This window comes from Gopherus flavomarginatus, chromosome 3, assembly GCF_025201925.1.
Source record: "Gopherus flavomarginatus isolate rGopFla2 chromosome 3, rGopFla2.mat.asm, whole genome shotgun sequence".
NCBI classification, from domain to species: domain Eukaryota; kingdom Metazoa; phylum Chordata; order Testudines; family Testudinidae; genus Gopherus; species Gopherus flavomarginatus.
Genome location: NC_066619.1, coordinates 205,096,893 through 205,109,887, shown reverse-complemented (window position 1 = coordinate 205,109,887; position 12,995 = coordinate 205,096,893). Strand labels below are relative to the sequence as shown.

At 38.2% G+C, this 12,995-nt stretch overlaps 1 protein-coding gene across 2 annotated transcripts in view; it reads left to right on the top strand.

Moving 5' to 3' along the window:
* PDGFC (platelet derived growth factor C) overlaps positions 1–12,995 on the top strand; it is a 232,480-nt gene that overhangs the window by 120,542 nt on the left and 98,943 nt on the right. For both annotated transcript variants that reach the window (XM_050946604.1, XM_050946603.1), the window contains one exon: positions 7,251–7,446. In XM_050946604.1, coding sequence (XP_050802561.1) covers positions 7,251–7,446 — 196 coding nt within the window. The remainder of the gene's footprint in view (positions 1–7,250; positions 7,447–12,995) is intronic.

Genomic DNA, 12,995 nt, shown 5'->3' with positions numbered 1-12,995 from the left:
AAGGTTGTGAGTGCTGAGCTTCTAACATTCTTTTAGTCTAGGGAAAAATTCTTGAATCATTTGTTTTGGAAAAGAATAAATTGATAAAGCACTTTCAGTCTGTCAAAAAAGTCAAATTTCAGGGTTTTATTTCTGAACCTCATTAAGGTAATACGTTCAGGAGAAATACCTTTATCCAGAGGTTAAGCATTGTGTGGAACTGGAAAAGGCTACTAGAGGGAGCAATAGAGGTTATAACCATAAATGCATTAACACGATCACTTAAAGAAGAAACCCTGAAAACATCTGGATGGACCTGCAGGAATTAAATGGATAGACAGCTTTCTAAGTGTGCTTCTAAGTGGGTTTTTTTCCTGTATATTTAATATAAACAAGATATGCTATGTCCTTCTCTAAATACATACAGATTGAACTGTTGCATAACCTTCAAGTTTTATAGGTTGTAGCTATGCCTGTGTATATATTAGTATTTATAACCTTTTCATCAATTTAATTTAATTAAGATTTTTAATTAGGAAGTCAGTTTACCATATTCTTGTGGTTGTCAGACTATTAGATACATTTCTCAGGATGAAAATAATTGGAGGGTCATCTGTAGATTTCACATATGCAGTTTTATAAAAGGGTATAGGTAACACAAAACCCAGAAAGCAAGCATGCATCAGACTCGTAGCTGTCTAACTCAGAAAATCCATGCAACCATACCAGATATCTAAGGTAACTATCTACTGTAAAGTAGCTCTAATGACATTTTGCTTGGTCAGTACTTGGATGGGAAATGTCAAAGGAAAACCCCATTCATTTAAAAAAGCATTTCAAATAATTCAGAAAGAAGCCACTGAAGAGCACTCCGGAACAGTTTTAATTTAGACTAGCTGAAATTGCGTAGCTATGTAAAGTTAATTCCTATCCAGCATTGTGTTGGGACATAAAACTTACCCACTCCAGGAAGCAGGTCAGATTTGCTTTGCAGTAAATGAAACATGGGATGAGATAAGGTACGTTCTCGTGACTCCTGACACTGCTTTCAGTGACCTGCATTCCACTATGTGAAAAATCCCAAAGAAGTTTAATTTTGAAGTGCATCAGGTGTTCCCACAGTTATATACACTTCCACTTATTTGACCACCTGTACAAACAATCACAAGATGTGTACAGTATATATAGTATCTGTATATATAGTATCTGAATTCAGAAGGTATATTGTCAATTTAGATTACACATAGAAAGAGGCTGACTCAGTAGCAGAGTTTGAGCTTAAAAAGGGCCAGGCTGAATTTGTGACCAGTTCTTGAGTTTGCCCTCCCATTGCACAGAATCCTTCCTCTCCATCTGTGCTGCTGCACCTTTGGATTTCAACCTGAATGTTCAGGATTCTCCTCAGTGATGTTCACATTCTTAACTATTTTACCTGGCCAAAAAGTTTGTCATGTCATCCCCATATAAAAAATATTGATTTTGATGAAGAAGTCAAATCATATATTTGCTTTCAGTCTTCTGGCTGTAATATGTGAGATGATAAAGCCTTTTGATTTCTGATGAGGTTAATTTAAATGTTGCCTGTTAATAATTTTCCAGTCTCTATAGTTCCTCAGTCTCTGGCACTGAAGATGCTTTGTTTGAAGGGCTCAGCTTCAGATGACAACAAAATTGACCAGATTGTACCCCAAATTGTGTGATGGGGACCGAAACAGTCTAATATGGGCATGGAAGAGAGGATGCTTCCTTTGAGGCATAGGACTCCTTCCTCTGAGGAGAATCCTACTGTCCAGAGACCTGGTACAAGTATAGGGTTGCCAATTTTGGTTGAACATATTCCTTGAGGTTTCATCACATGACATGATCTTTAATTAAAGATTAATCTTTAATTCCTGGAGACTCCAGGACAATCCTGGAGGGTTGGCAACCCTAGACAAGGAGAAGTGGTGTCTGGGTAACTAAGAGTGTTGTATTTCCAGCCCTGCTTGCCATTCAAAGACAACAGAGGAAGCATGGGGGTAGCAGTGTAACATTGGGCTCACTACTGTTAAACTACTGGTCAAAGCGGGGAGGGTGGGAGTACACCAAATAGAGTCAAGCTACTTAATGAGGAGGGAAAGAGAAAAGTTTGCTCAGTCCTTTCTCCTTTTCTTCCTTCCCATCCAGCCTGTCAAAGACCCATTTTTTTGTCTTCCATTTCTCATCTTTTATCACCCCTTTAGTTAATTTGTGGTCAGTTTGACCTTGAAGGCGTTAATCTGTTTAGTATAAAACCAGGCATCGCGCCCAACTCCCCAAAAGGTATTTATCCAGATGTCTTCTCACACAGGCTTCTCATGTCTTAAGAAATATTTACTGTATGTCTTAGTCATTTTCTGTTTTTAACAATTGCATAGGGGTAAACCTATTACTTTTTTCTCTAGATCTCCTTTTGAAAATAGATTCACATTACAGTAGACCAAAAAGGAGGAAATAAATTAGATAAAAAATCCTTTGTTTCTCTTTTCAAAATTTTGAAGAGTTGTGTAGTCGGTCAAAATAATTTAAAAAAAAGAAAATTTTAATGAAAATTTCAAATAAAAATCTTGGCAATGAACAGTTACAGCTTGCAACCCTCCTCCCTCCAGGTGAATGGTGTTGGAAGTAATCCTTTTGGCATGCTAAATTAGTTCATTTTTACTATTTCTTATTCCTGACCAGAAGTGTTTGCCTAAACAGGCAGCTTATTGTTTGTTTTGTTTTTAAGTTTTAAGAGACAGAACTCACATTGATAAGAATTATCTCTTGTACCATTAATTCTATTGAAGATATATCACCTATTAATCCAGAGTTGTTTTTATTCTGTCGCACTCTATACAATGAAAGAATGAGAGATTCCTGTACATTTTAGCTTGGCATTATTTTCCAGGCAGTGCTGAACGTATACAGAATGATGCTATTCCTGTCCCCTGGATGTCTAAAAGTCTCTTTTACATAGCCCAAATGAGAGTATTTGAAATTCATAAAGGATTAATGATTAACACTTAAATAATTTTCAATGTTAAAGGTAAGGCATGGTTAGCTTTACTCTCAGCTTGTTTTATCTACAGGAAGTGTACCTTGTGGGCAGTGCAGTAAAGAATTTTCTAGATCACTTTTAACAATCTCTTAAATGAATGTGCCCTCACAGTGGCACTCCCAAAGTACAAGCTCCTCCCTTTCGTTCTTTCCTCTTACCCTGCTCTCTCTGTCCCCACATCAGATTTTGATTTACTTAATTTTTACCTTATAGAGGAATCATGGCACTTAATTTAAAACAGGGTTTCTCAAACAGGGGTCGCCACTTGTGTAGGGAAAGCCCCTGGCGGGCCGGGCCGGTGTGTTTACCTGCCCCATCCGCAGGTCCAGTTGATCGCGGAAGTGGTGGCCAGTACATCCCTCGGCCTGCGCCACTTGCAGCAGCTCCCATTGGCCCGTAGCAGTGATCCGCGGCCAGTGGAAGCTGCGATCGGCCAGACCTGCGGACAGGGCAGGTAAACACACTGGCCCGGCCCGCCAGGGGCTTTCCCTACACAAGCAACGACCCCTGTTTGAGAAACCCTGTTTTATTGGACCAACTTCTGTTGGAGAAAGAGACAAGCTTTTAGGCTTACATAGAGCTCTTCTTCAGGTCTGCAGTTTTGAAACCTAATGCCCCATTGGGGGAAGAGACTTACTGTATCTTGAAATGGATAGGATTGTGCTTGTCCAGTTAGTGGTTTGAGCTTTAGTTTACAGACCCAATGGCTTATCTGGTTCCTGGTGTGATTATTCATGTCCATTTTACCTATTCAGTTAAGGGGTCAGTATAGTATAGTGCTTTCAGAATGTTTGGAATCCTGGTATTTTCTGTGGTGGACATTCTACCTTGATAAATATTTAAATTAGGTGAGTAGTATCTGGTGTCACATTAAAGGAAACTGTTGCTAGCCTATTTCTCAGAATGGAACATCCTGTAACAAACAGCAAGTTTGTAATGTTATTGCCTAATAACCAATGAAAATGACATCACCACATATTCACAGACCCCTTAGGCTTAGTTATCTCAGTTTTTCTCTGCACAGTATTCTTTGATCCTACCAAATTTCTTTCCCCACTGATCTACAGCTATGTCCATCCCATTCTGAAACCACCAATGTGTTTTCCATTTTTCCACTCCCACACACGCAAACGAACATGTGTTGTCAGCCACCTTGTCTGTTATTTCCCTCTGACTAAAACAGTAGGATGCCTCAGCTGCTTCAGTGCCTGCTGTTCCTTAAACTGGTTTTTAGAAGAGGTTCATTGAAACTTACTGCCCACATTGTCCAAAGCTGCTCTTATTTTTTTAATTGAAAAGCAGATGGAGCATAATAGAGAATTAATGTAAATAACTTGGAAGTTATGCAGATGGTAACCATGAACTCAGCTAAATTGGATCACTCCCTTTTAAATTCTGATTTTGATTGATTTATCCCTAAAATAACTAGGATATATCATCTCCTCCCTGTGAAGCAACTTTACTACTTTTGGCTCAAATCCAGTGTGAAAGGTGCTAAGTATCCTTAGCTATATTCCTGTGACATTGTTCTTCACACCCACTTTGTTCAAAAAAGGTTTCAGAAATGAATCTGCATGAACAGCCAATTAGTCTTGCTAGAAGAGACTATTTTTTCAGACTCTGGTTGGCATGCATTTCTGTACAGTGAATGAGAAGGAATACTACACCATATCTAAAGACAAATAGCAAGCTTTATTCTCCAGTGACAGCAATTTACTTGCCTTTGTAGTCACATAAAATATTACTCTTGAAAGAGAAGAAATTCTACCATGCAAGAGCAAATATTTAAAATGGAACAAGCACTGCACAAGAGAAGCTGATGTGTTCATAGAACAAGGCTGTATGCTAAAGCAAATATATTTTTACATTGTAAACAGATTATGAGTTCAAGGAAATGGAGGTGCTGAAACTTCGTTGACTAAATTACCCCATAGTTTTTCTTCTGCCCCTTTTTGGTGAATTTGCTGTAATCTTTTGATGAGCCAATACTTTTCACTCCTAACCTGCAGCATTCTTTAGAGGATAATCTTGAGTATAGAAAAGAAGGGAGAGGCACCTTAGGTTTCTCAGGATATACACGTGTACTGTAAAACTTAGTATTAATGGTAGTTTTATGCACATTTTAAAGGAAAATGAATCTCTAAATATAATATCAAAAAGTGTGGTGCTTGATATAGTGACATGAATGTCACAGTAGCAAGGTTGAGATATAGGCAAAAGAGTAGGCCATTACATACTTTGAAAATAGCACTCTCATATAATCTCTGGTAGTGTCATCTTTATTACTGTTGGCTTCAGTATTTAGTGTGGAAATCTCAGTTTATACCTTATTGAAGAAATGCTCTGTGACTCAGCCAACAAAAAAGCAGACAAAGAGTCTAAATTAGGACATTCCTCATTGCATTTTGTTTCTTTTTTATTATCATAGGCTGTGCTATTTTAGTTGTACACAAGACTGACAGTCATCTGCAAATTGTGTGTGGATGTTCAGTAAAACCGCAGTTTTCTTTATCAGCTTTATGTGAGTAGCAATTCAACTTGAAAGAGAATTTACTATTCTTGTACCACAAATAAAAGGCTTTAGTCCTTCAGACTTTAAATTATATTTAATTGCAGATTAATTCCTCTGAAATTGTAATGTTTTTACTGTACTCTCTTCTCTCTGAAATACATTAATTCTAGCTGCCAAAATTTAGCTGTGGATCTAAAAGAAGGATTACAATTACATTGTAATTTTCTTCACTATAAACCAAAGGATAAACATTTTACTATGAAACACATAATTGAAATATGTATTAGCATTTTTAAATAAAAATAAAATATAATAGGATAAATAGTGAATTGTAAGAGACCATTCCTCTGGAAACAAAATTAATAAATAATTTTCATAAAACAGTATGGCACAGTATAAAACTACAAGAAAAATTTAGTTACTATAATGATCAGCATGTGTACCACTCACCTCTACTGGGCGGGATGTCATACTTGCTTATGTGTATGATTTTTGTCATCCTCTAATCAGTGGCTAGTTCACAGAGGATGGAAATCCTACTACTATAGTTAATGAAATTTCTTCTTTATCTGAGGTGTTGGGGACTCTGTTTTTGGGGCTACAGGATTCGTATCCCATAAAATTAAAAATCTATCCAGTTTTGTCAGCATCTGTTCGCAGTTACTAATTTGTTACAAACTAATGCCTAACTATTGAATATGAATTTATGTGAATTTCAGATCCTTAGGAATAAGATTTGCCTAGTGTGTGTGTGTACATCACCACTCTCCAGTTAAATATTTTTTTCTTCCTATGTTTCCTTATAGTAGTTAGTTCCTAACTTGAAGTAGGTAGTCTTTGCAGTAGGGTCCTGTTGCTGTATGCTTTAAAGGGCAGAGATAGTTCGTGACTTATTCATTTCATGGTTCGAATGTTGTCTTATGATAAGCCAAGCATTTGAGTTTCCAGAGCTTTATGATAGGCTGACACCTGTTGAGAGTTTGAGGCAATGACCCTCTACGAGGAGGGTTCACCATCATTTAAGGGTAATGTGCTGCTCTAAATGCATCCATAAATGCCTTGCTTCACACATTTAGGAACTTTCTAAAACTATGACCCAGAGTCTTCCCTTTGTTTGGGCAGTCCTAAAGCCAGCTTAGTCAGCCGTAGGAGGAAACCACCAGTTTAGGGATAACCTCTGTTGGGGTGGAGTCAGTATCACTGCTCCAACATCATCCTTTTTTCTGTTGTAGGCATACCTACGGCTTTCCTAAACTTCAGTGACCTCTTGTTGTTGTAATGGCCTATAGGGGCCATTGCAACCTGAACAGTTTAAATAGTCTTTGTGACTGCTTTAATTTTTGCCAGGGTACTGTTCTGGCACACAGCTTGCCTAGGATAAGGGGAGCACCCACTGCAGATGTCCCGCTCCTGAGTTTCACTGTGCTCTCCTCAACCACACCTGAGGATCTGGGTCTGAGCATTTTACTTAGAAACCAAAAAAGAAATATGTATTTTCTTCCGCAGTCTGCTATGTTGTTTTTATGTAAATCTTCCTAGACTCAGCAATCCTTGCCAACTGCACCGCGCCCCCCCAAAAAATAAAAAACCCAGCCACCACCACCAACAAAAAAAGCTTTTGATTGTGCAGGAAACAAACTTCTGCAGAAAAATAGTAAAGACTTAACTATATCTGGCTTTGTGTATATCTCTCTATTATAGGAGTACAAGATCCCCAGCATGAGAAGATTATTACTGTGTCTACTAATGGAAGTATTCACAGTCCCAAGTTCCCACACGCTTACCCACGCAACACTGTACTGGTATGGAGATTAGTAGCAGTGGAGGAGAATGTATGGATACAGCTTACTTTTGATGAAAGATTTGGGCTCGAGGACCCAGAAGATGACATATGCAAGTAAGTTATTTAGTTGATATACAACTTGAAGAGGGGATGGTGACAGCTATGTTGGCACTATCAAGTTTGCCAAAACACAGCGCTTGCACAGTAATAAAATGTACCTTAGTAATATGTTGTCTTCAGATTGATGTCAGAAAAGTATCTACACTTACAGTAAAAAGCTTCCTCCCCCTTCATTTAACATATAAGCCATAGAATTATGTTGACCTTAAAAGGTTCAAACTCTTAGAATCTCAAAAGCAAACAGGCAGCTTTGAAAATCCAGAACGACATCCCTAACCTCAAACAAAAAATATATATAGTCGTATCTGGGAGGAATACAGCTTCTGTTTAGCAGTGCAGTGCAACACTACACAGTTTAGTGCAGGAAGTAAAGAAGAAAGTATCTCCAGTTGGTTCTGCAGAGGAAATTTGCGTAGGCATATTACCTCAGATGGAATTCTGATCAAAGCATTAGAATGTAACACCCTTATTCTAATAAAAGCACCATATAATCTTCTAATATTCACAAATGGTCAGGATCTCATTTCTATATGAAAAATGGCATGTGAAGATACAGTGCCCCTTGACATAGACTCAGAGACTTTAAGGTCAGAAGGGACCATCATGATCATCTAGTCTGACCTCCTGCACATTGCAGGCCACAGAACCTCACCCATCCACTCTGGCTGAGTTATTGAAGTCCTTAAAACATGGTTTAAAGACATTATAGAGAATTCACCGTTTATGCTGGTTTAAATGTGCAAGTGACCCTTGCTCCATGCTGTAGAGGAAGATGAAAAGCCCTCATGTCTCTGCCAATCTGACTTGTGTGGAAATTCTTTCCCAACCCCAAATATGGTGATCAGTTAGACCATGAGCATGTGGGCAAGACCCACCAGGCAGATATCTGGGTAAAGAATTCTCTGTAGTAACTCAGAACCCTACCCATCTAGTGTCCTGTCTCTAGCCATTGGGGATTTTTGCTACTGGCAGTCATTGATGGGCCACATGCCATTGTAGGCAGTCCCATCATATCATCTTCTCCATAAATGTATCAAGCCATGTTGAAACCAGTTAAGTTTTTGCCCCTACTGCTCCCCTTGGAAGGCTGTTCCAGAACTTCATTCTTCTGATGGTTAGAAACATTCGTCTAATTTCAAGCCTTAAATTGTTGATGGCCAGTTTATATCCATTTGTACTTATGTCCAAATTGGTATTTAATTTAAATAACTCCTCTCCTTCCCTGGTATTTATCCCTGATGTATTTATAAAGAGCAATCATATCTCCCATCAGCCTTCTTTTGGTTAGGCTAAACAAGCCAAGCCCATGGCACTGGTTTCATAATCATTCCATGAGAATTATTTCATCTACTGGATCACCAACACAGCTTTCTACAGGAACAATGTCTTACTGAGTATGTTTAGCAGCCTGATGCTGATGAAGGCTTGTTCACAGAGAGACTTAGTACACAGCAAGTTGGGTAGTAAATCTACAGTGCGCTAAGCCACTCAGTCACCATGTGGACCCTGGTACCACACACTAAAAGTTCTATAATACACTTTGGCTGTAGGTTCATTGAAGTGAACTGTGGAAATTTTAGTGTGTGGAAGCAGGGTCCACACAGCCAGTTAGTGTGCAGCAGGCTAAAGTGCACTGTAGATTTACACCTCAGCTTGGTGTGTTTTTAATCGCCAGGTAGACCAAGCTCCTAATTCATGAGATAGACAAGATTGCAGTGCAGTGGGTTATGGTGGCAAAACAACAACAAAAAAGCATATATGGATAATGATACTTCAACTGGGTTATTTCACCTGAGCAAAATATTGAATATGTCATTGCATTTATGTGTTCATAGACAGATATTTCTCAAATGGCTCCTTCTTACTGTGATCTGTTTACCCTGTGTACTCATTTAATTTGATGCTTTCTTTTAATCTCTCTTGATTTTATGACTTATTTTATTTGTCTTCTTTACCAGTATTTTGTAACAAAATTTAAATTGTAAATGAGGATATTTTTGCACTCATCTTAATTTTGTTTTCTTTGCTTGTTTTTTCTCCTTTCCATAACTAATATACAAATGTACACCTCTGAAGGGAGTAATTCTTTCCGCTTATTGCAGCCTTATCAGACATACTATGTACTGTACAGCATATGTTTGCTGAAATGTGTGCACTCCCTTTGCACAATATTTTATATATCCATATTTCCAAGTGAAAATTTAGCTTGCTTTTTCTTTTATTTGCATATGGCAGAGTGAAGTGACAAGTGAAAGAAAATCCAAATAAGGTGCTTCATTTGTCCACTTACAAAGAAAAAGTACAACAAGTTGAAATGTTCTTTTAATTATTTAACTTGCCAGCTACTAAGCAATATTTTTCTGGGAGTACACTTATTCTGAGTAAACAGTTATTGAATGCAAACAGATATTAGTGGTGAAATTTAAAAAATTCCAAAGCAAAAGATGCATTCACAAAAATACTTACAATCATTGCATGCTCAAATTTGTGCATGCTAGGGATGTTGATTAATCACAGTTAACTCATGTGATTAACTAAAAAAATTAATTGTGATTAATCTCACTGTTAAACAATAGATTACCAATTGAACTTTATTAAATATTTGTGGATGTTTTTCTACATTTTCAAATATATTGATTTCTATTACAACCATGAATACGAAGTGTATAGTGCTCACGTTATATTATTATTTTTATTACAAATATTTGTCCTGTAAAAATGATAAAACAAATAGTATTTTTCAATTCATGTTGTACAAGTACTGTAGTGCAATCTCTTTATTGTGAAAGTGTAACTTACAAATATACATTTTTTTTTGTTACATACTGGCCCTCAAAAACAAAACAATGTAAAACTTTAAAGCCTGCTAGTCCGCTCAGTTCTACTTCAGCCAATCACTAAGACAAATAAGTTGGTTTATATTTATAGGAGTACTGCTGGCTGCTTCTTATTTACAATGTCACCTGAAAGTGAGAAAAGGCGTTCAGATGGCAGTTTTGTAGCCAGTGTTACAAGGTATTTACGTGCCAGATATGCTAAACATTCGTATGCCCCTTCATGCTTCGGCCACCATTCCAGAGGTCATGCTTCCATATTGATGATGCTCATTAAAAAAAATGTAGTTTTAAATTTGTGACTGAACTCCTTGGGGGAGAATTGTATGTCTCCTGTTCTGTTTTACCTTCATTCTGCCATATATTTCATGTTATAGCTGTCTTGGCTGATGACCCATCACATGTTCATTTTAAGAACACTTTCACAGCAGATTTGACAAAACCCAAAGAAGGTACCCCTGTGAGATTTCTAGAAATAGCCACAACAGTCGACCTAAAGTTTAAGAATCTGAAGTATTGTCCAAAATCTGAGAGGGAGCATGCTTTCAGAAGTCTTAAAAGAGCAACACTCAGATGCGGAAACTACAGAACACAAGCCACCGACAAGGAAAATCAGCTTTCTGCTGTTGGCATCTAGTTCAGATGATGAAAATGAATATGCATCAGTCCACTCTGCTTTGAATCATTATTGAGCAGAACCCATCATCAGCATGGATGCATGTCCTCTGTAACGGTGATTGAAGCATGAAGCATGACATATGCATCTTTAGCACATCTGGCACATAAATATCTTGCGACGCTGGCTACAACAGTGCCACCAGAATGCCTGTTCTCACTTTCAGGTTACATTGTAAACAAGAAGCGGGCAGTATTATCCCCTGCAAATTGTAACCAAACTTGTCTGTCTGAGCGATTGGCTGAAGTACAACTGAATGGACTTGTAGGCTCTAAAGTTTTTTTTCTGAATGCAGTTTTTTTTTTTCAGGGCTTTGGAGTGAAGCCCGGAGCTGGAGCGTGGAGCAGTGGAGCTGCAGGTTTTTGCCTGGAGCTGGAGCAGAACCGGAGCACAGCTCCAAAGCTCTGTTTTTTGTAAATAACTCTGCATAAGTAAGTTTAATGGTTATGATAAAGAGATTGCGCTATAGTACTTACATTAGGTGAATTGAAAAATACTATTTATTTTGTTTTTTACATTCTGTATGCTAATGGAGATGCAGATAAGGCTAGGGGAGTTTCCTTAATACTTATCCTTATCCCATGGGTTTAGGTGTGTCTCCCACTGCCTTTTAATTGCTTTTTGTAAGTCTTTCTTCTGATGTAGATTTGGTTCAAAGCAGAGGCATGGGGTGGTGGGGGGAAGGTCTTTCATGAGTCAGACAGGCTGGGTACTGCGCCCTGGTTCCCCAAGAGCACAGAGCTGCTAGGTAACACCACTTATTGCATGGTGGTATGGTAAGCTGGAGCAGCTTGGAAGAGCTCTGATTGTAATAAGGAGATCTGGGTCTGAGTGTGTTATCCCTTTGTGTATTATGAAAGGTAAGAGATACACGTGTAACTTGACATTTGAGTCTGCCTCATTTCAATACAGAATTTTTTTGCCATAGGTACTGTCAGTAGTGAAGTCAGATATGAGAGCAGTCTGTGGATTTAATGATAGGTAGGGGAAAGTATAGGTTTAGGTGGTACCCTGAATGCAAGTATTCAGGGGTTGTAAAAGAGTACAACGTGGTTGTTAAATTTTACAAATGTGGTATTCTGTTGGGGGAGTAGGCTAAGTGTTTGATCATAGGACAAGTTAAAAGCACTTGTCCATTACAGTGAAAAGGCAGAATGAGAGTGGGTGTATTATGGGCATACTGGGGCATTGCTTAAAGAGGGAAGAGTTAAGGTTGTGTGGATGGTTACCTTAACTCTGTATTTCCTACTTTTCAGCAGTTTGAGTTTTGCTGGACTCAAATGTTCTGGAAGGGGACAAGCTGTCACTGAGCAACTTTAACCCTGCATTAGCACAGTTTTTTTGCCATTTCATTTTCTAGTTTTTTAAACAAAGAGCAATGCTTGTTAGTAGGAGCTGGTGGTCATTTAGGAAGTTTAGATGTCACTTAGGTTTGCAGTTGATATACTACTGTGGTGAGACAGTAATCTAAAACTAAGCTTTTATATAGTGCTTTTCATCAGTAGATCTCAAAGAACCTGACATTATTATCACTAATTTTATAGATGGGAGAATGAGGCACAGAGAAGAGAAGTGACTTGCCCAATGTCAGCCAGCAAGCCAGTAACAGAGCCTAGGAATAATCCTAGTTCATCTATCTTTCCACTAGGCTATAGTTGCTATATGATTCCTCAGTGCTCCTCCCTGCTCTTGTATAATTGCTACAGTGAATTGGATACATTGGTCAAGCTTTGAAATGTTTGCAATGTGCAACTGCTAACAGAGCATGAAAGAGAAATTTATCCATGGTCTACATCCTGAAACACTGATAGTTTTATTACATAGTTATTATAATAATTTTAAGCACGTGAGAAAAGACTGGTGTATGTCTCTTCTTCTCCACCCCCTCCTTCACTATTCCCTGCAAAATATAGCTTTTTTCTCTCCTTCTAATCCTATTAAGCCATATGTAAGAAGTTGCTCCTTGGTGCCTCCAGCCCTATGCTGTTGCGTACACATATAACAGGCAGCAGCTTACTGGAGGGCTGCACATT